This window comes from Babylonia areolata, chromosome 24 (genome assembly GCF_041734735.1).
Source record: "Babylonia areolata isolate BAREFJ2019XMU chromosome 24, ASM4173473v1, whole genome shotgun sequence".
NCBI classification, from domain to species: Eukaryota; Metazoa; Mollusca; class Gastropoda; order Neogastropoda; family Buccinidae; genus Babylonia; species Babylonia areolata.
This window is the reverse complement of record NC_134899.1, coordinates 55227617-55251594: the sequence shown is the minus strand read 5'-3', so window position 1 is coordinate 55251594 and position 23978 is coordinate 55227617. Positions and strand designations below refer to the sequence as shown.

The 23978-nt window shown below is 42.9% G+C and overlaps 1 protein-coding gene across 8 annotated transcripts in view; it reads right to left on the bottom strand.

The window, feature by feature from the left end:
• Positions 1 to 23978, bottom strand: part of LOC143299200 (calcium uptake protein 3, mitochondrial-like) — a 195027-nt gene that overhangs the window by 19444 nt on the left and 151605 nt on the right. For 5 of the 8 annotated variants that reach the window (XM_076612374.1, XM_076612373.1, XM_076612377.1 and 2 more), the window contains 5 exons: positions 18456 to 18524; positions 10800 to 10891; positions 9298 to 9475; positions 4498 to 4606; positions 797 to 954 (listed from right to left, as the gene is read on the bottom strand). In XM_076612374.1, the coding sequence (XP_076468489.1) occupies positions 797 to 954; positions 4498 to 4606; positions 9298 to 9475; positions 10800 to 10891; positions 18456 to 18524 (606 nt within the window). The remainder of the gene's footprint in view (positions 1 to 796; positions 955 to 4497; positions 4607 to 9297; positions 9476 to 10799; positions 10892 to 18455; positions 18525 to 23978) is intronic. The other 3 variants (XM_076612376.1, XM_076612380.1, XM_076612381.1) reach the window with 1 other exon arrangement.

The window sequence follows — 23978 nt, the reverse complement described above, 5'->3', positions numbered from 1 at the left end:
AAGTTGCTATTCTGTGCAGATTGACATGTCTTGATTTTCTATTTCCCCCTACTTTGACCGACATATTTTCCAATTTCTTTGCTGCTGAAGTGTTATTTTTTTTCTTGTGCAATATGCTATTATGATATGGTTTTTAGAAGTATATGAGTTTTCATAACAGTATCATCATGGACAGTACAGTATGACTGTGAAAATGTGAAAATATTAAGTACTAACAGCATGTACGCATCGTCACATCTTTAAAATGGAATATCTTCAGAACCAATCAAGATATTCACTTACTTTTTTTTTTTTTTTTTTTCTTATATTGTCTTGTTGTTTGCCAAAAATCACATTTCAGTCATTGTAATGAATATTTAAATTTTCACTGCCGCCACCTACTCAAAGACACACACACACACTATCACATACACACAGACCCCCCCCGCCCCCTCTCTCAAAGAGACACACACACTATCACATACACACAGACCCCTCCCCTCTCTCAAAGACACACACACACACACACTATCACATACACAGACCCCCCCCCCCTTCTCTCAAACACACACACACACAAACACACACTATCACATACACACAGACCCCTCCCCTGTCTCAAAGACACACACACACACACTATCACATACACAGAGACACCCCCCCCCTCTCAAAGACACACACACACACTATCACATACACACAGACACCCCCTCCCCTCTCTCAAAGACACACACACACACACTATCACATACACACTGACCCCTCCCCTCTCTCAAAGACACACACACACACACTATCACACACACACACTGACCCTGGCCCCTCGGTGCAGTCTGTCCTTCATGATGCTGATGAACTCCTGGTGACTCAGGTTGCCATCACCATCAGAGTCAAAGATCTGGAAGACAGTGTGCACCAGGTGGGGACCCAGCGTGAAGCCTGTGCTGACCTTGACCGCCCTCTGGAAGTCCTCTGTCCAACACACCATCAGGTTAATACTTAAAGGTCAACCCTGACCACACCTTGACCGCCCTCTGGAAGTCCTCTGTCCAACACACCATCAGGTTAATAATTAAAGGTCAACCCTGACCACACCTTGACTGCCCCCTAAAAGTCCCCTGTGAGCATCACTGGGTTAAATGTCCCACTGCTTTTTATGGTCAATCAGGGCATCAACTCACGGCGGGGCCCAATCCTGACCTCCTGCCTTCTGAACCTTCCCTGATCAAGGTTAGGCGCCTATTCACACCTGGTAGGAGGGAGTTAAGTGCCTTTCCCACAGACACAACACCATTCTGAAACAGGGCCTGGAACCCTGATCACTGGATATAAAAATAACTGCTGACAGAACTAGGTGCCATCTCCAAACACTTGTCGCTCAGTTACAATAATATTTATAATAATGTACATTTCTATAGAGCCCCATCTCTCGAAGAGGTTAGTGTGCTTTAAATGAAAGAAAAAAGTTACTAATTACATGAACCACTCATGACCACACTCCCTCCCCCCTCCCACTCCAAGCAGTCCAGATTACTTCACACCAAGCAGTCCAGATTACTTCACACCAAGTAGTCCAGATTACTTCACACCAAGCAGTCCAGATTACTTCACTCCAAGCAGTCCAGATTACTTCACACAAGCAGTCCACATTACTTCACACCAAGTAGTCCAGATTACTTCACACCAAGCAGTCCAGATTACTTCACACCAAGTAGTCCAGATTACTTCACACCAAGTAGTCCAGATTACTTCACACCAAGCAGTCCAGATTACTTCACACCAAGTAGTCCAGATTACTTCTTACTTCACACCAAGCAGTCCAGATTACTTCACTCCAAGCAGTCCAGATTACTTCACACCAAGCAGTCCAGATTACTTCACACCAAGCAGTCCAGATTACTTCACACCAAGCAGTCCAGATTACTTCTTACTTCACACCAAGCAGTCCAGATTACTTCACTCCAAGCAGTCCAGATTACTTCACACCAAGTAGTCCAGATTACTTCACTCCAAGCAGTCCACATTACTTCTTACTTCACACCAAGCAGTCCAGATTACTTCACTCCAAGCAGTCCAGATTACTTCACACCAAGTAGTCCACATTACTTCACACCAAGCAGTCCACATTACTTCACACCAAACAGTCCAGATTACTTCACACCAAGTAGTCCACATTACTTCACACCAAGTAGTCCAGATTACTTCACACCAAGTAGTCCAGATTACTTCTTACTTCACACCAAGCAGTCCAGATTACTTCACTCCAAGCAGTCCAGATTACTTCACACCAAGTAGTCCAGATTACTTCTTACTTCACACAAGCAGTCCAGATTACTTCACTCCAAGCAGTCCAGATTACTTCACTCCAAGCAGTCCAGATTACTTCACACCAAGCAGTCCAGATTACTTCACACCAAGCAGTCCAGATTACTTCACACCAAGTAGTCCAGATTACTTCTTACTTCACACCAAGCAGTCCAGATTACTTCACACCAAGCAGTCCAGATTACTTCACACCAAGCAGTCCAGATTACTTCACACCAAGTAGTCCAGATTACTTCTTACTTCACACCAAGCAGTCCAGATTACTTCACTCCAAGCAGTCCAGATTACTTCACTCCAAGCAGTCCAGATTACTTCACACCAAGCAGTCCAGATTACTTCACTCCAAGCAGTCCAGATTATTTACACCAAGCAGTCCAGATTACTTCACTCCAAGCAGTCCAGATTACTTCACACCAAGCAGTCCAGATTACTTCTTACTTCACACAAGCAGTCCAGATTACTTCACACCAAGCAGTCCAGATTACTTCACTCCAAGCAGTCCAGATTATTTACACCAAGCAGTCCAGATTACTTCACTCCAAGCAGTCCAGATTACTTCACACCAAGCAGTCCAGATTACTTCTTACTTCACACAAGCAGTCCAGATTACTTCACACCAAGCAGTCCAGATTACTTCACACCAAGCAGTCCAGATTACTTCTTACTTCACACAAGCAGTCCAGATTACTTCACACCAAGCAGTCCAGATTACTTCACTCCAAGCAGTCCAGATTACTTCACACCAAGCAGTCCAGATTACTTCTTACTTCACACAAGCAGTCCAGATTACTTCACACCAAGCAGTCCAGATTACTTCACTCCAAGCAGTCCAGATTACTTCACAAATCATATCTGACATTGCTCCATCTGGATACACATGTCAAGAGACATTGGGATTCAAATATCCACTGTAAATTGTGTATGTTTGGATCTGGTTATATTTTGTTAAACCAAATATAGATGGTATTGACAAATTTCTCAGAGTATTTAAAGAAATGTTAATAGCGAGATATTTAATGTTTACATTCTGCACACTACCTGATGTCAAAATACATTTTGTTCTAATCTGTCCTATCCTGCATTATTTAAGAACAAAGTATATAGCACATAAATTCTATAAATTTCCCAGTATCTAGCATTCAGTCTGTGACCACCTCTGATGTCAAAATACTGAACAAAGTTTGTTTCTTGATGATATGACCACACATTACATTTTGTAATATGATCATTTATTTGAACCCCCTCAAGACTGGTAATGGCCTATATATGAATGAATTATCCATATCCATATCCTATCCCCCCCTCCATCCCCCTTCCCCCTCTCACTCCTCATACAAGCAAAGTGAGTTGGCAGGCATGGATGGTATCGGATAAGTAGGAAACCAGAAGTGCTTACAGGTAAGTTCTGAAAATATCAGTTTTTAGTGAAGAGCGAACAGCAAAGACAGTCAGATGACAGAGTACTGACCTACTGACCTACAGAGACAGAGTTCTGACCTGGAGAGACAGAGTACTGACCTGGAGAGACAGAGTTCTGACCTGGAGAGACAGAGTTCTGACCTGGAGAGACAAAGTAGACCTGGAGAGACAGAGACAGAGTTCTGACCTGGAGAGACAAAGTAGACCTGGAGAGACAGAGTACTGACCTGGAGAGACAGAGTTAGAGTTCTGACCTGGAGAGACAGAGTTCTGACCTGGAGAGACAGTGTACTGACCTGGAGAGACAGTGTACTGACCTGGAGAGACAGTGTTCTGACCTGGAGAGTCAGAGTACTGACCTGGAGAGACAGAGTACTGACCAGGAGAGACAGTGTACTGACCTGGAGAGACAGTGTACTGACCAGGAGAGTGTACTGACCTGGAGAGACAGTGTACTGACCTGGAGAGACAGTGTACTGACCTGGAGAGACAGTGTACTGACCTGGAGAGACAGTGTACTGACCTGGAGAGACAGAGTACTGACCTGGAGAGACAGATTTCTGACCTGGAGAGACAGTGTACTGACCTGGAGAGACAGTACTGACCTGGAGAGACAGAGTTCTGACCTGGAGAGACAGTGTACTGACCTGGAGAGACAGAGTTCTGACCTGGAGAGACAGTGTACTGACCTGGAGAGACAGAGTTCTGACCTGGAGAGACAGTGTACTGACCTGGAGAGACAGTACTGACCTGGAGAGACAGTGTACTGACCTGGAGAGACAGAGTTCTGGGAGAAGGTGTACATCTTCATGGACAGGGCAAAGTCATCCAGGTTGTTGAGGAACTGACAGAACTGACTGAACTCTTCAAGGGTGATGCCCTGCACACACACACACCACCACACACCACATACACACATGCATACACACACACACCACATAATATTAATAATCAGCGCTTTTCCACGTAAAACATGCTCAGTTGTGCTGTACAATGTAAATACTGACGTTTAAAACATGCATTTAAACATTAAAATGAAAAAAAAGAAAAACTTACATGCATAGCCCTTTACAGTCAGCCAACCAAACACTCGAGCACAAAACTTGCATACAGACACACACACTTATGACACTCATACATAGCACTTCAAAAAGCTTAGATAATCAAATATCACAATACTTAAAAACCCTATCACAATATCTAAAACTATTCCAGATGTCACAATAACCAAAAACCATATTCACTTCCAACTCTTAGCACCAGTCACATATGTCACAATACAATATAAATCTACATTTTAAAATGCAAAATATAAAAGCAGTCATCCATCTCCCCCCCCACAACACATCACCATAAACACTCATTTGTATGCATCATGCAAGGTGAAGCAGAAACAGGTGTGTCTACTCTTTAAACTCTTTTTGGAAGTTGAAAAACACTGGGTTCAGTGCGGGCCAGAGGCAGGGAGTTCCAGACTGGGGGGTAAAGACAAAGATTTGTTGCCAAAGGTCTGCAGGGAGAAGTGAGGAACTGTCAGCAGAGAGGTGTCAACTGAGCACAGCCACCGAGAAGGATGGTACAGATGGAGAAGACCCACTGAAAGATACCGTGGCGTATTGTTGTGACAGAAACTGAAAGCCCAGACCAGCTTTGGATTGAATTCTTGCTTTAACAGGAAGCCAGTGAAGTGTTCTGAGTAGTGATGGTGCACTTAGATGCCTGGATTCATGGATTACGAGTCAGGCTGCATGATTCTGAAGGAGCTGAAGTTTATTTAGTTTGTTATCTGGGAGACCAGTGAAAAGAGAGTGGCAGTACAATCCAGATAGTATGAAGGACACGGCACGTTTGTTGGCAGCAGCAGTGGAAAAACCAACGTAGCTGACAGAACAGATCAGTTTCAGTTTCAGTAGCTCAAGGAGGCAACACTGCGTTCGGACAAATCCATATACGCTACACCACATCTGCCAAGCAGATGCCTGACCAGCAGCGTAACCCAACGCGCTTAGTCAGGCCTTGAGAAAAAAAAAAGAAGAAGATAAATACATGAAAAAAGGAACTACTACTATTAATAATAATATGTATAAGGTGCAAAAACTTGATGAAATCGACTATAAGCGTACAAAAAAAACAACAACAACAAACAAACAAAAAACCAACCCCCCCCCCCAAACAATAAATAACAAAATAAAAATAAAATAAAAAAAGATTTAAAAAAAAGAAGTAATAAAATGAATAAATAAAACCAGAACAGAGTGAAGCACAAGTATTTGGCATGTGCATCCACAGACACTGTTTCATCTATGTATATGCCAAGGTTTCTCATAGACTGGGAGAAAGGTATATCATCACCAGAGATGGACATAGAGATGACCTGATTTATCTTTGATTTGGTGCCAATCACAATTAGCTCAGTATTTTTCCTCATTCATCTTCAACTTGTTCTCACTCATCCACCTGGCTACATCCTCAACACTCATCCACCTGGCTACATCCTCAACACTCATCCACTACATCTCAACACTCATCCACCTGGCTACATCCTCAACACTCATCCACTACATCCTCAACACTCATCCACCTGGCTACATCCTCAACACTCATCCACTACATCTCAACACTCATCCACCTGGCTACATCCTCAACACTCATCCACCTGGCTACATCCTCAACACTCATCCACTACATGCTACATCCTCAACACTCATCCACCTGGCTACATCCTCAACCTGGCTACATCCTCAACACTCATCCACCTGGCTACATCCTCAACACTCATCCACCTGGCTACATCCTCAACACTCATCCACTACATCCTCAACACTCATCCACCTGGCTACATCCTCAACACTCATCCACTACATGCTACATCCTCAACACTCATCCACCTGGCTACATCCTCAACCTGGCTACATCCTCAACACTCATCCACCTGGCTACATCCTCAACACTCATCCACTACATCCTCAACACTCATCCACCTGGCTACATCCTCAACACTCATCCACCTGGCTACATCTTCAACACTCATCCACCTGGCTACATCTTCAACACTCATCCACCTGGCTACATCCTCAACACATCTTCAACACTCATCCACCTGGCTACATCCTCAACACTCATCCACCTGGCTACATCCTCAATGCAATTTTTCAAACTTGTGGCAAGAGTTGTGGAGCTGGGAATCATCTGCAAAAAAAAAAAGGTACAAGTGACCTGACAGATGAACGACAGAGCTGAGCGGCTGTGTATGCATTGTAAATAAAACTAGACCCAAGACCGACCTTATGGCACGCCATACTTCAACACAACTGGAGTGGATTCATGGCCAACAAAGACAGACTGGGTACAGCAAGTTACAAATGATGTGAACCAATCCACGACGGTTCCATACACACATACACCCTCCCACCTACATGCAAACTCACACAGAAAAACACACACACACCCCACAAATACATGCATACTTACACACAATGAGACACACACACATATACACATACACACAAACCAGGTACCGAAAATTTTGCTTATGCAAAAAAAAAAAAAAAAACCCAGTTAATGTGATGAAAAATAAATCAGTGTCCTGATCTCTCTGAGGTTGTTTTTTTTTACAAGAATGTTTCGCCACAGTGCAGACTGACCATTTCCTGGGGTATGTGGGATTCCTACAGACTAACCGTTACCTGTGGGATGTTAGAGTGGACGTGGTACAGACTGACCATTACCTGTGGGATGTTAGAGTGGACGTGGTACAGACTGACCATTACCTGTGGGATGTTAGAGTGGACGTGGGACAGACTGACCTGTTACCTGTGGGATGTTAGAGTGGACGTGGTACAGACTGACCATTACCTGTGGGATGTTAGAGTGGACGTGGTACAGACTGACCATTACCTGTGGGATGTTAGAGTGGATGTGGTACAGACTGACCGTTTCCTGTGGGATGTTAGAGTGGATGTGGTACAGACTGACCGTTACCTGTGGGATGTTAGAGTGGATACAGTACAGACTCACCGTTTCCTGTGGGATGTTAGAGTGGATGTGGTACAGACTGACCGTTTCCTGTGGGATGTTAGAGTGGATACAGTACAGACTGACCGTTTCCTGTCAGATGTTAGAGTGGATGTGGTACAGACTGACCGTTTCCTGTGGGATGTTAGAGTGGATGTGGTACAGACTGACCGTTTCCTGTCAGATGTTAGAGTGGATACAGTACAGACTGACCATTTCCTGGGGGATGTTAGAGTGGATACAGTACAGACTGACCGTTTCCTGGGGGATGTTAGAGTGGACGTGGCACAGACTGACCGTTTCCTGTGGGATGTTAGAGTGGATACAGTACAGACTGACCGTTTCCTGGGGGATGTTAGAGTGGACGTGGTACAGACTGACCATTTCCTGGGGGATGTTAGAGTGGACGTGGTACAGACTGACCATTTCCTGGGGGATGTTAAAGTGGATACAGTACTGACCGACCGTTTCCTGGGGGATGTTAGAGTGGACGTGGTACAGACTGACCGTTTCCTGGGGGATGTTAGAGTGGACGTGGTACAGACTGACCATTTCCTGGGGGATGTTAGAGTGGACGTGGTACAGACTGACCATTTCCTGGGGGATGTTAAAGTGGATACAGTACTGACTGACCGTTTCCTGGGGGATGTTAGAGTGGATGTGGTACAGACTGACCGTTTCCTGGGGGATGTTAGAGTGGACGTGGCACAGACTGACCGTTTCCTGGGGGATGTTAGAGTGGACGTGGTACAGACTGACCGTTTCCTGGGGGATGTTAGAGTGGATACAGTACAGACTGACCATTTCCTGGGGGATGTTAGAGTGGATACAGTACAGACTGACCGTTTCCTGGGGGATGTTAGAGTGGACGTGGTACAGACTGACCATTTCCTGGGGGATGTTAGAGTGGATACAGTACAGACTGACCGTTTCCTGGGGGATGTTAGAGTGGACGTGGTACAGACTGACCGTTTCCTGGGGGATGTTAGAGTGGATACAGTACAGACTGACCATTTCCTGGGGGATGTTAGAGTGGATACAGTACAGACTGACCGTTTCCTGGGGGATGTTAGAGTGGACGTGGTACAGACTGACCGTTTCCTGGGGGATGTTAGAGTGGACGTGGCACAGACTGACCGTTTCCTGTGGGATGTTAGAGTGGATACAGTACAGACTGACCGTTTCCTGGGGGATGTTAGAGTGGACGTGGTACAGACTGACCGTTTCCTGGGGGATGTTAGAGTGGATGTGGCACAGACTGACCGTTTCCTGTGGGATGTTAGAGTGGATACAGTACAGACTGACCGTTTCCTGGGGGATGTTAGAGTGGACGTGGTACAGACTGACCGTTTCCTGGGGGATGTTAGAGTGGACGTGGCACAGACTGACCGTTTCCTGTGGGATGTTAGAGTGGATACAGTACAGACTGACCATTTCCTGGGGGATGTTAGAGTGGACGTGGTACAGACTGACCATTTCCTGGGGGATGTTAGAGTGGACGTGGTACAGACTGACCATTTCCTGGGGGATATTAGAGTGGACGTGGTACAGACTGACCGTTTCCTGAGGGATGCGAGAGCGGACGCGGTGGAGGCAGTCCTGCACCTGTCCCCGGTCCAGGTTGGTGTAGCGCAGCAGGATCCTGGCGAAGTCCACCTCAGAGATGGTGCTCATGCCCCGTGAGAACTCAGAGAACTCCAACTCAATCACCTCCTTCTGCAGGTTGGACATGAACCTGGGACACACGTGTACACACAATGCACAACGCACACAACGCACAACACATGTGATAAACCTATACACGCACATGCATGCACATACACACACTCACACAACGCACAACACACACAAGGCACAACACACACAACACACAACACATGCGGTAAACCTATACACACACATGCATGCACATACACACACAATGCACAACACACACAATGCACAACGCGTGCATACACCTATACACGCACATGCATGCACATACACACACAGTGCACAACACACACAATGCACAACACATGTGCATACACCTATAAACGCATATGCATGCATACACACACACAAACAGATGATGCACAACACATGTGTATAACCCATAAATGCACATGCATGCACACACACAGACACATAATGCACAACATGTGATAAACCTATACACGCACATGCATGCACATACACACACAATGCACAACACATGAACGTGCATGCTCATGCACACACACACACATCCAATCACACGCAAACACAAACACGAATGCACATACACACCACACACACACACCACACACACTCACCACATGCTCATGCACACACACACACATCCAATCACACGCAAACACAAACACGAATGCACACACACACCACACACACTCACCACACACACATACATATATACACATGAACACACATGCACGTAAACATCTATGCACTGATGCACATACTACTAAATGCCACTGTCGTTAACATCATGTTTTTTTGTAAATAGGTCACATCACATCACATGATCAGTGACAATTTTATATAGCGGAGTATTAACTGGTCACATCACATGATCAGTGACAATTTTATATAGCGGAGTATTAACTGGTCACATCACATGATCAGTGACAGTTTTGTATTGTGGAGTATTAACTGGTCACATCACATGATCAGTGACAGTTTTGTATTGTGGAGTATTAACTGGTCACATCACATGATCAGTGACAGTTTTGTATTGTGGAGTATTAACTGGTCACATCACATGATCAGTGACAGTTTTGTATTGTGGAGTATTAACTGGTCACATCACATGATCAGTGACAGTTTTGTATTGTGGAGTATTAACTGGTCACATCATATGATTAGTGACAGTCATCATGTTTCGTGTTGTGGAGTATTAACTGGCCACATCACATGATCAGTGACAGTCATCCAGTTTTGTTATGGAGTATTAACTGGTCACATCACATGATCAGCGTTTTGTGTTATGGAGTATTAACTGGTCACATCACATAACATGATCAATGACAGTCATCAACTGAATGTAGAAGATGAAGACCACAAAAACCAACCCAACTCACTTGTGGAAGTCATTGTAGTTGAGGACCTGGTTCCCCTTGGGTCCGAAGAAGTGGATGAGGAGAGTGGTGTCAGGCGTCTCCGTATCCAGCTCCTGAAACCAACTCCCTGAGGCATCACCTCAACACTTTACAGCTGGGGACATGTCACCTCAACACTCTACTACTGGGAACATGTCATGTCAACACTCTACAGCTGGGGACATGTCACCTCAACAAGCTGGGGACATGTCACCTCAACACTCTACAGCTGGGGACATGTCATCTCAACACTCTACAGCTGGGGACATGTCACCTCAACACTCTACAGCTGGGGACATGTCACCTCAACACTCTACTACTGGGAACATGTCATGTCAACACTCTACAGCTGGGGACATGTCATGTCAACACTCTACAGCCAGGGACATGTCATCTCAACACTCTACAGCTGGGGACATGTCACCTCAACACTCTACAGCTGGGGACATGTCACCTCAACACTCTACAGCCGGGGACATGTCATCTCAACACTCTACAGCCAGGGACATGTCATCTCAACACTCTACAGCCAGGGACATGTCATCTCAACACTCTACAGCCAGGGACATGTCATCTCAACACTCTACAGCTGGGGACATGTCACCTCAACACTCTACAGCTGGGGACATGTCACCTCAACACTCTACAGCTGGGGACATGTCACCTCAACACTCTACAGCTGGGGACATGTCACCTCAACACTCTACTACTGGGAACATGTCATGTCAACACTCTACTACTGGGAACATGTCATGTCAACACTCTACAGCCAGGGACATGTCATCTCAACACTCTACAGCTGGGGACATGTCACCTCAACACTCTACAGCTGGGGACATGTCACCTCAACACTCTACAGCCGGGGACATGTCATCTCAACACTCTACAGCCAGGGACATGTCATCTCAACACTCTGCAGCCAGGGACATGTCATCTCAACACTCTACAGCCAGGGACATGTCATCTCAACACTCTGCAGCCAGGGACATGTCATCTCAACACTCTACAGCCGGGGACATGTCATCTCAACACTCTACAGCTGGGGACATGTCACCTCAACACTCTACAGCTGGGGACATGTCATCTCAACACTCTACAGCCAGGGACATGTCATCTCAACACTCTACAGCTGGGGACATGTCATCTCAACACTCTACAGCCAGGGACATGTCAACACTCTACAGCCAGGGACATGTCATCTCAACGCTCTACAGCTGGGGACATGTCACCTCAACACTCTACAGCTGGGGACATGTCACCTCAACACTCTACAGCTGGGGACATGTCATCTCAACACTCTACAGCTGGGGACATGTCACCTCAACACTCTACAGCTGGGGACATGTCATCTCAACACTCTACAGCTGGGGACATGTCACCTCAACACTCTACAGCTGGGGACATGTCATCTCAACACTCTACAGCTGGGGACATGTCACCTCAACACTCTACAGCTGGGGACATGTCACCTCAACACTCTACAGCCGGGGACATGTCATGTCAACACTCTACAGCCAGGGACATGTCATCTCAACACTCTACAGCTGGGGACATGTCACCTCAACACTCTACAGCTGGGGACATGTCACCTCAACACTCTACAGCTGGGGACATGTCACCTCAACACTTTATAGCTGGGGACATGTCATGTCAACACTCTACAGCTGGGGACATGTCACCTCAACACTCTACAGCTGGGAACATGTCACCTCAACACTCTACAGCTGGGGACATGTCATCTCAACACTTTACAGCTGGGGACATGTCATCTCAACACTCTACAGCTGGGGACATGTCACCTCAACACTCTACAGCTGGGGACATGTCACCTCAACACTCTACAGCTGGGGACATGTCACCTCAACACTCTACAGCTGGGGACATGTCACCTCAACACTCTACAGTCGGGACATGTCACCAGACAAGTGGACCATGATCTATACAGGACATATCTATGCCGTGATGGCAGCATTCTATATACATATACACACACATCGATCATGACCCACCGGTCAGTCATAGAATGCTGCCATCAGGGCATAGATATGTCCTATGTAGATCATGGTCCACTTGTCTGGTGACATGTCCCGACTGTAGACCCACGGGTCATGATCTATGTATATATAGGACATAATATCTATGTGTGATACCGACTAGTGGGCCATGATTTATATATAAGACACAACACAGTATCTACGTTGTGACAGCAGTACTCTGAGATACTGACATGATCTATATATAGGACATAATATCTATGCTGTTAGAGCAGTACTCTGCGATACTGACATGATCTATATATAGGACATAATATCTATGCTGTTAGAGCAGTACTTTGCGATACTAACATGATCTATATATAGGACATAATATCTATGCTGTTAGAGCAGTACTTTGCGATACTGACATGATCTATATATAGGACATAATATCTATGCTGTTAGAGCAGTACTCTGAGATACTGACATGATCTATATATAGGACATAATATCTATGCTGTGACAGCAGTACTCTGAGATACTGACATGATCTATATATAGGACATAATATCTATGCTGTGACAGCAGTACTTTGAGATACTGACATGATCTATATATAGGACATAATATCTATGCTGTGACAGCAGTACTCTGCGATACTGACATGATCTATATATAGGACATAATATCTATGCTGTGACAGCAGTACTCTGCGATACTGACATGATCTATATATAGGACATAATATCTATGCTGTCACAGCAGTTCTCTGCGATACTGACATGATCTATATATAGGACATAATATCTATGCTGTCACAGCAGTTCTCTGCGATACTGACTGGTGGGTGATCACTGAGAAACAGTATGGCAACTTGGTAGTGCAGATTGTAGTCAAATGTTTTACTTTAAATGTCCATGCAAAAAATTATTTTAAAAAAGAAGAAGAAGAAGAAGAAGAAGAAAAAGAAAAAAAAAACAGAAGAAAGGAAACACACACACACATATATATACACACACATATATGTAACAGGCACTGACTCTCATTACTTGATTTCCGTTTACTTCCTCTTGACTAATGAATTATTTCTCCTTGTCATACTTCTAACATTTTCTAAAATTTTCTAGGATACTGTCCATTCCTAGTTCAAAACAAGCAGTTTTGTAACATTAATGATATGCATGTTCAACAACAATATGAAGCATGGCTACAGCTCTAACCAACACAATACAGAAAGAAAATAAAAAATCAAAATGAAAAGCAATCTGATACAGTCTAAAAATTAAGCACATCAACTGATCAACTATTTCACGGACTGTTATTGAAAAAACAAAAAACAAAAAAAAACCCACTTTAAAAAGGAAGAAAGAAAGCCAACTCAGGGCAATACAAAAATAATCTATTTTTTCAAGATCCATTTAGCTCAGCTAAGATATTGTTAAGATCCATTCAGCTCAGCTAAGATATTGTTAACAATCTACAGCTACAACAGCACCAGTCTGAATCCATTTGTACTTAAGTAGCTAACATAGACCTGACCATCTGAAGTAGCAAACATCTGAAGTAGTTAACATGGACCTGATCATCTGAAGTAGCTAACATCTGAAGTAGCTAACACAGACCTGACCATCTGAAGCAGCTAACATAGACCTGACCATCTGAAGTAGCTAACATCTGAAGTAGTTAACATGGACCTGACCATCTGAAGCAGCTAACATAGACCTGATCATCTGAAGTAGCTAACATCTGAAGTAGCTAACATGGACATGACCATCTGAAGTAGCTAACATGGACCTGATCATCTGAAGTAGCTAACATAGACCTGACCGTCTGAAGTCGCTAACATCTGAAGTAGTTATCATAGACCTGATCTGAAGCAGCTAACATAGACATGACCATCTGAAGTAGCTAACATCTGAAATACATGGACCTGATCATCTGAAGTTGCTAACATAGACAGAAGTTTACACTTTACCGTAAAAACCAACACAGTGATGCATACTTAACTGTCACAATGAAGATATTGATTTACACTTGACTGTCATAACCAATCTGTTACAGTGAAGATACTGATTTTCAATTTACTGTCTTAACCAATCTGTCATAATGAAGATACTGATTTTCAATTTACTGTATACCAATCTAACTGTCATAATAAAGATACTGGTTTACAAGTTACTGTCATAACCAATCTGTTACAGTGAAGATACTGATTTTCAATTTACTGTCTTAACCAATCTGTCATAATGAAGATACTGATTTACAATTTACTGTATACCAATCTAACTGTCATAATGAAGATACTGGTTTACAATTTACTGTTTTAACCAATCTAACTGTCATAATGAAGATACTGATTTACAATTTACTGTCATAACCAATCTGTCATAATGAAGATACTGGTTTACAATTTACTGTTTTAACCAATCTAACTGTCATAATGAAGATACTGATTTACAATTTACTGTTTTAACCAATCTAACTGTCATAATGAAGATACTGATTTACAATTTACTGTTTTAACCAATCTAACTGTCATAATGAAGATACTGATTTACAATTTACTGTTTTAACCAATCTAACTGTCATAATGAAGATACTGATTTACAATTTACTGTCATAACCAATCTGTCATAATGAAGATACTGATTTACAATTTACTGTCTTTGCCAATCTAACTGTCGTAATGAAGATATTGATTAATACTTGACGGTCATAACCAATTTGTCATAATGAGGATATATATATATATATATATATATATATATATATATATATATATATATATGCTTTACTGCCATAATCAATCTGTCATAATAAAGATATTGATTTACGCTTTTGTCACAATCAGTCCAGGAAGAAAAAAAATGCCCATTCACATATCCAAGAAACTGGCACATCATGCTATACAATGACACCTGGTCACATTTATTCTGAAAATGGCACTCAGGGCAAGGTGAGGGAGAAATCAGATTGCGATGAATACACACACGTACAAAAATAGCAACAACAACAGCAACAAAAAAGCATCCGAGGACAGGACGACAGAAGTTGTGGAAGAAAAAAGTTTGGACAGAAGCAACCTCACCCTGGAGCTGATGTTGAGGAAAATAAATCCTTGAAAGCACTGGCCTACACACACACAACTACTTGTGTTAGCGCAGAGGGCTACACACACTTGGTGTTATTGAAGGAGAAAATAGCATTAGTATTCACATTTTGGTTCATCAATCAGACCATCGGACAAAAAGAGAAAAAGTGCAATGTTGATATTGCAGCCTTACACTGATTCACTGACAACAACAAACAGTTAACTGAACAACGAGGGAATGAAGCACAATGTGTCACACTTTACCATGTCGGTTTGCTACCTTCATTTGGATTTAAGTCTTCTGACTTTAAAATAATCCCCCCCCCCCCCCCCCTTTTTTCACAAGATATGTTATAGATTCTCAGGCGCAGGTGAGAGAGAGAGAGAGAGAGAAAGAGAGAGAGAAAGAGAGAACAAGAACAAGAACAGAACTTTAATCTCCAGGCCTCTGGCCCCTAGAAAGAGGTCAAAAGTAAATATGGTGATCACGCAGCGGAGAGAAAGAGAGAGATATCTTTTTTTTTTTTTTTTACTGAACATAAATCAACAGCAGTTACATTAAAATTTATCTCTGATTCATAAGACATGACAATACATTCATGATGTTTCAGCACGACACATCAAATCCTGCACAGAAAACAAGTTCCCTTCATGAACCTTTTCAGTTCCTTATGCAAGTTCCTCATCCCAATACTGGTACTGGTTCCTTATTCCAGTACTGATTGGTTCTCTATTCCAGTACCGGTATTGGTTCTGAATTCCAGTATTGGCAATGACTCTTTATTCCAGAACCGGCATGATAGTTTCTTGCTGCTGGGATGCCCATCACAGGCCAAACCCAAGCATGAAGAGTCTTTCAAAGTTTGACTTCAATTGATTCATTCATGCATTCATTCATATTCATCAGCTTGAGATTTTCAGTTTGCTATTTCCTTTACTTTTTCTGTTTGTAAACCTTTTTCTAGTTTCATTATTTTCATGTGCCATCTTCGTACTGTTTGCAAAGAGAATGCTGTTACATAAGGAAATGTTTATTGGTTCCATCTTGAATAATGATGTGACTTTTTTTGGTTTTGTTTTAATGATTGGGGTCTTTAGAGATTTTTTTGTTGTTGAAATACCAAGACACAGGGTGAAGTTTCATTGTCAATAAAAATGGAAAGGTGTCTTTCAACTTAACCAAACATATACATCATGGAAGAGAAATAGAACATAACATTACAAAGCACATCTTGGAGTGAGATCATTTTCTGAATCACACTGCTGTGATATGGTAATTTGACATTAACTTTGAATTTTGAAAGGACTTATGTTTTGCTCACAATCTGTGTCTGTACCAGTTTTGAGTTTTGATGAAGATTATACTCCTGAACTTAACTCTTTTGTAAAAAAAAAAAAAATCTTCCTTTTATTATATGCTAGTTGTTTTTTGTTGTTTTTTTTACCTTGACCTTGGCTCTTTAATTTTCATTGGGAGACTGCATCAATGCTGTCACCATGCCATAACCTTGACCCTCGAATTTCCATAGGGATCAGGCATCAATGCTGCCACCATAACATGACCTTGACCCTTGAATTTCCATACCCATCAATGCAGTCACCACGCCAAGGTCAATTAAAACTGGATGCAAGGCACAATTTCTGTTTAGCCTTTTTCTTTTTCAATTTTTCCAAACACTGGCCTTGACCTTTGACATTTAACCCTCTGTATAACATCACCATAAAAGAGATGACTGGAAAGATCTTATTCATACCTGCCATCCTACCAAGTTTGGTTCTTATACCAATTACCATAGATGTAGCATCCTACCAAGTTTGGTTCTTATACCAATTACCATAGATGTGGCATCCTACCAAGTTTGGTTCTTATACCAATTACCATAGATGTGGCATCCTACCAAGTTTGGTTCTTATACCAATTACCATAGATGTGGCATCCTACCAAGTTTGGTTCTTATACCAATTACCACAGATGTGGCATCCTACCAAGTTTGGTTCTTATACCAATTACCATAGATGTGGCATCGTACCAAGTTTGGTTCTTATACCAATTACCATGGATGTTCATACATGCACACACATAATGGAGAGTTTATTATACTGGCATACTTTGTTTACGTATGTGCATCAAAAAGGACTATGTTAAATCAACTCTTCATGATAGAACCCAACAGCATTCAACTCACTGTTTTCATTTTAGATTCATTAACAGCTTGTCACTCAACATATTTTTTGTTATGTTTTTTCCCCTCCTAAGATCCAGAACAATGCAAGCTGTGGAACAATTTTCATCATGACTATTAACATTTCATTCTTCAAATCCAAGTCAAGAGCTGAAAACTGTGGTGGTGGTGGTTGTGTGTGTGTGTGTGTGTGTGTGGCGGTGGGGGATGTAACAAACTCTGGAAGAAATGCTACTCTTGTTCCTGCAGTTGCAGATGTTCTGTATCACTGTCAGCCCCTAACACCCATGACTGAGGACTTGGACAGAAGGAAGGGACTGTGGCCTATGTTCTTCACTCCAAGGTCAACAGTGATGACGGATCAGACAACAAGAGTTGTGGAACCTACTGCTTGAGGCGAGAAGAGTTGTCCTTTCCTGCCTTGCCCCTGCCCCTCCTTACCGAACACGCGTTCCAGCTGAAAAAACAAGGGAGGTTATGGGAAAAATGGGGAGATTAGTCGCTTGGAAAAAAAAAAAAAAAAAAAAAGAGCACACAGCCATGCTTGTTGGATGGCTGGGAGAAATGGAAGTATTGGTGATTAATACTCATCAAAAAGCAATCACACAAAGAATCAACAAGAAATCGGACATATTTAGGACACTGAACTGAATTTTGTTTCATAAATCAAGAGTTGGAAAATTCTTGATGAGTTAAAAAACTACTGCATAATGCAATTTAATTTTGGTGACAAACCATTTCATTTCTTGCAAAGCATTTAATCAATTTATTAAATTTCTTTACAAATCAAGGTAATTTATTTGAAAAAATCTGCTTCACATAAAACCAATTAAAACATACAGATATCAATAATAAAAATTATTAAAATTTACTTAAACAAGAAGGATATATATATATGAAAAAGCAACAACAAAATCTGCATTACATGCAAACAATTTGGTTTTCATTACCACTATCTTCAGCAACAATGTTTTGGGAACATCTTAAAAATTTGTTGTTGTTGTTGTTGAGATATTCTAGAACATTGAAATAAAGAAATTTAGTTTTTCTTTCTTTGGTTAAACTACAACTGGAGTACACTGCACACCATGTCTAGCATACACTTAGCAGCACCAACATCACCTGCCATTTGTAGCTCTGACCACACCACACACCATCCATAGCTCTGACCACACCACACACCATCCATAGCTCTGACCACACCACACACCATCCATAGCTCTGACCACACCACACACCACACCACACACTATCAATAGCTCTGACCACACCACACACCATCCATAGCTCTGACCACACCACACACCATCCATAGCTCTGACCACACCATCCATAGCTCTGACCACACCACACACCACACCACACACCATCAATAGCTCTGACCACACCACACACCATCCATAGCTCTGACCACACCACACACCACACCATCCATAGCTCTGACCACACCACACACCATCCATAGCTATAGCTCTGACCACACCACACACCATCCATAGCTCTGACCACACCACACACCATCCATAGCTCTGACCACACCACACACCATCCATAGCTCTGACCACACCACACACCACACCATCCATAGCTCTGACCACACCACACACCATCCATAGCTCTGACCACACCACACACCATCCATAGCTCTGACCACACCACACACCATCCATAGCTACCACATCACACACCATCCATAGCTCTGACCACACCACATCACACACCATCCATAGCTCTGACCACACCACACACCATCCATAGCTCTGACCACACCACACACCACACACCATCCATAGCTCTGACCACACCACACACCATACATAGCTCTGACCACACCACACACCATCCATAGCTCTGACCACATCACACACCACACACCATCCATAGCTCTGACCACACCACACACCATCACCATCCATAGCTCTGACCACACCACACACCATCCATAGCTCTGACCACACCACACACCATCACCATCCATAGCTCTGACCACACCACACACCATCACCATACATAGCTCTGACCACACCACACACCATCACCATACATAGCTCTGACCACACCACACACCATACATAGCTCTGACCACATCACACACCACACACCATCCATAGCTCTGACCACATCACACACCATCCATAGCTCTGACCACACCACACACCATCACCATACATAGCTCTGACCACACCACACACCATCACCATACATATCTCTGACCACACCACACACCATACATAGCTCTGACCACATCACACACCATACATATCTCTGACCACACCACACACCATCACCATACATATCTCTGACCACACCACACACCATCTGATCATGGGTGGAGGAGCATGCACATCCAAACATCATACAAACAGCAAACATGTGCAAACAGGACAGACTGTTGTGTAAGGCAGGTCAATCATCATAGTGTAGTGCAGGTTGATAAGGGACAATGGGACAGGGAGGGACAGCAGGACAGGGAGGGACAGCAGGACAAGGGGACAGGGAGGGACAATGGGACAGGGAGGGACAATGGGACAGGGAGGGACAGCAGGACAAGGGGACAGGGAGGGACAAGAGGACAGGGAGGGACAAGGGGACAGGGAGGGACAAGGGGACAGGGACAAGGGGACAGGGAGGGACAAGGGGACAGGGACAAGGGGACAGGGAGGGACAAGGGGACAGGGACAAGGGGACAGGGAGGGACAAGGGGACAGGGAGGGACAAGGGGACAGGGACAAGGGGACAGGGAGGGACAAGGGGACAGGGAGGGACAAGGAGACAGGGAGGGACAAGGGGACAGGGAGGGACAAGAGGACAGGGAGGGACAAGGGGACAGGGACAAGAAGACACGGAGGGACAAGGGGACAGGGACAAGGGGACAGGGAGGGACAAGGGGACAGGGACAAGGGGACAGGGAGGGACAAGGGGACAGGGAGGGACAAGGGGACAGGGAGGGACAAGAGGACAGGGAGGGACAAGGGGACAGGGAGGGACAAGGGGACAGGGACAAGGGGACAGGGAGGGACAAGGGGACAGGGACAAGGGGACAAGGAGGGACAAGAGGACAGGGAGGGACATGGGGACAGGGAGGGACAAGGGGACAGGGACAAGGGGACAGGGAGGGACAAGAGGACAGGGAGGGACAAGGGGACAGGGAGGGACAAGGGGACAGGGACAAGAAGACACGGAGGGACAAGGGGACAGGGAGGGACAAGGGGACAGAGACAAGAAGACAGGGACAAGGGGACAGGGAGGGACAAGGGGACAGGGAGGGACAAGGGGACAGAGACAAGAAGACAGGGACAAGGGGACAGGGAGGGACAAGGGGACAGGGAGGGACAGCAGGACAGGAAGGGACAATGGGACAGGATGGAACAGAACAGGGAGGGACAATGGGACAGCAGATGAGATGTTTGCCCTTGAAATCTTAACCTATGGAGTGAAGCAGATGAGATGTTTGCCCTTGAAATCTTAACCTATGGAGTGAAGCAGAAGAGATGTTTGCCCTTGAAATCTTAACCTATGGAGTGAAGCAGATGAGATGTTTGCCCTTGAAATCTTAACCTATGGAGTGAAGCAGATGAGATGTTTGCCCTTGAAAGCTTAACCTATGGAGTGTAACCATGATTTGCATAATTGTCATGGCTTAAGAATGCCAGATATCAGGTGTGGAAGATATAGTAGATCGGGTATTCATTGTTCAAAGGAAAAATAGTAGAAAATGATACTGTTAGAATTTATATCTGTGTTTGTGTGCATGCATCCATATATATCACTTTCTGCAATTATAATGTGCAGGATTTTATTTTGTTGTTGGAAGTATTCATTTGGTATCTTAATCTGAGATAATCACGAAATAAATATGTGCTGATTATTGTAGATAATTCTAAAACTTTAACAACTTTCTGTATAAAACTATATAACTCTTGGTAAAAATATTGAACAGAACAGAATAACCTGCAATGCATGTTTGAAGGAAATAGGCATATTCACATTAGCGCATGCAGTCATTTTCTCTTTCTAACTCTCTTACCCTTTCTCTCTCTTTCTTGTGCATGCTTGCACTCTCTCTCTCTCTCACATACTCTCCAAAGTAACAAATAACAAATGCATGCACGCATATAAATGCAGCGATGTCACATACAGTAAGTGTATAAACAAACAAAAAACATGTATACAAACAAAGCCAAAACAGGCACAGACCACATGTAGAACCATTTACAAAAGTGTCAGCATGTGCAGTGACACACAGATACACTCATACAGGGAGCCACACACACACACACACACACACACACACACATACACAGAGCAGCAGCAACCCATCCACAAACACATGCTCACACACTGCTTTAACAAAAAAAACAACAAAGCAACAATGACAACAAACCTCACAAAACATTCATCTGGAACAGTGCATGAATATGTACGACTTCAAACAAAACGTATGCATGAGGAAAAGAAGACAAAAGTTTTCTGAGCACAAACTTTATGTCGTGTGAAACAAAGGAAAAGAAGACAAATGTTTTCTGAGCACAAACTTCATGTCGTGTGAAACAAAGGAAAAGAAGACAAATGTTTTCTGAGCAGTAACTTCATGTCGTGTGAAACAAAGGAAAAGAAGACAAATGTTTTCTGAGCACAAACTTCATGTCGTGTGAAACAAAGGAAAAGAAGACAAATGTTTTCTGAGCACAAACTTTATGTCGTGTGAAACAAAGGAAAAGAAGACAAATGTTTTCTGAGCACAAACTTCATGTCGTGTGAAACAAAGGAAAAGAAGACAAATGTTTTCTGAGCAGTAACTTCATGTCGTGTGAAACAAAGGAAAAGAAGACAAATGTTTTCTGAGCAGTAACTTCATGTCGTGTGAAACAAAGGAAAAGAAGACAAATGTTTTCTGAGCAGTAACTTCATGCTACATGCACACTGATCAGCATAACAAGCATAAAACAAGAAAATGTATACTGATCAACATAAGCACAAAACAAGAAAATGTATACTGATCAACATAAGCACAAAACAAGAAAATGTATACTGATCAACATAAGCACAAAACAAGAAAATGTATACTGATCAACATAAGCACAAAACAAGAAAATGTATACTGATCAACATAAGCATAAAACAAGAAAATGTATACTGGTCAACATAAGCATAAAACAAGAAAATGTATACTGATCAACATAAGCACAAAACAAGAAAATGTATACTGATCAACATAAGCAGAAAACAAGAAAATGTATACTGATCAACATAAGCACAAAACAAGAAAATGTATACTGATCAACATAAGCACAAAACAAGAAAATGTATACTGATCAACATAAGCAGAAAACAAGAAAATGTATACTGGTCAACATAAGCACAAAGCAAGAAAATGTATACTGATCAACATAAGCATAAAACAAGAAAATGTATACTGGTCAACATAAGCACAAAACAAGAAAATGTATACTGATCAACATAAGCACAAAACAAGAAAATGTATACTGATCAACATAAGCACAAAACAAGAAAATGTATACTGATCAACATAAGCACAAAGCAAGAAAATGTATACTGATCAACACACAAAACAGCAAAAGCCATGCCAGCAGCTATGCAAAGCCTTGGAGGAAATAAAATAACAAAAGCCAAGGAACTGAAAAGGGAAGAAAAAATAAGTTGAGTGTGCAGGGAGAGAGAGTGAAAAAAAGCTTTTTAAAAGGTGGTCTTTTCATGCACCAGATATTATATGAAGAGTCCATATTCCATGCCAGTTTTTCAGATATCACATGAAGGGTTCATATTCCATGCCAGTTTTTAAAACCTTATCATGGTGAATCAAAACTGTTCACAATTTACTGATTTATTCATAAGCTTGTTTATCCATTCATAGAATGTTAAGTGTCTTGACCACATACTTTTCAATGAT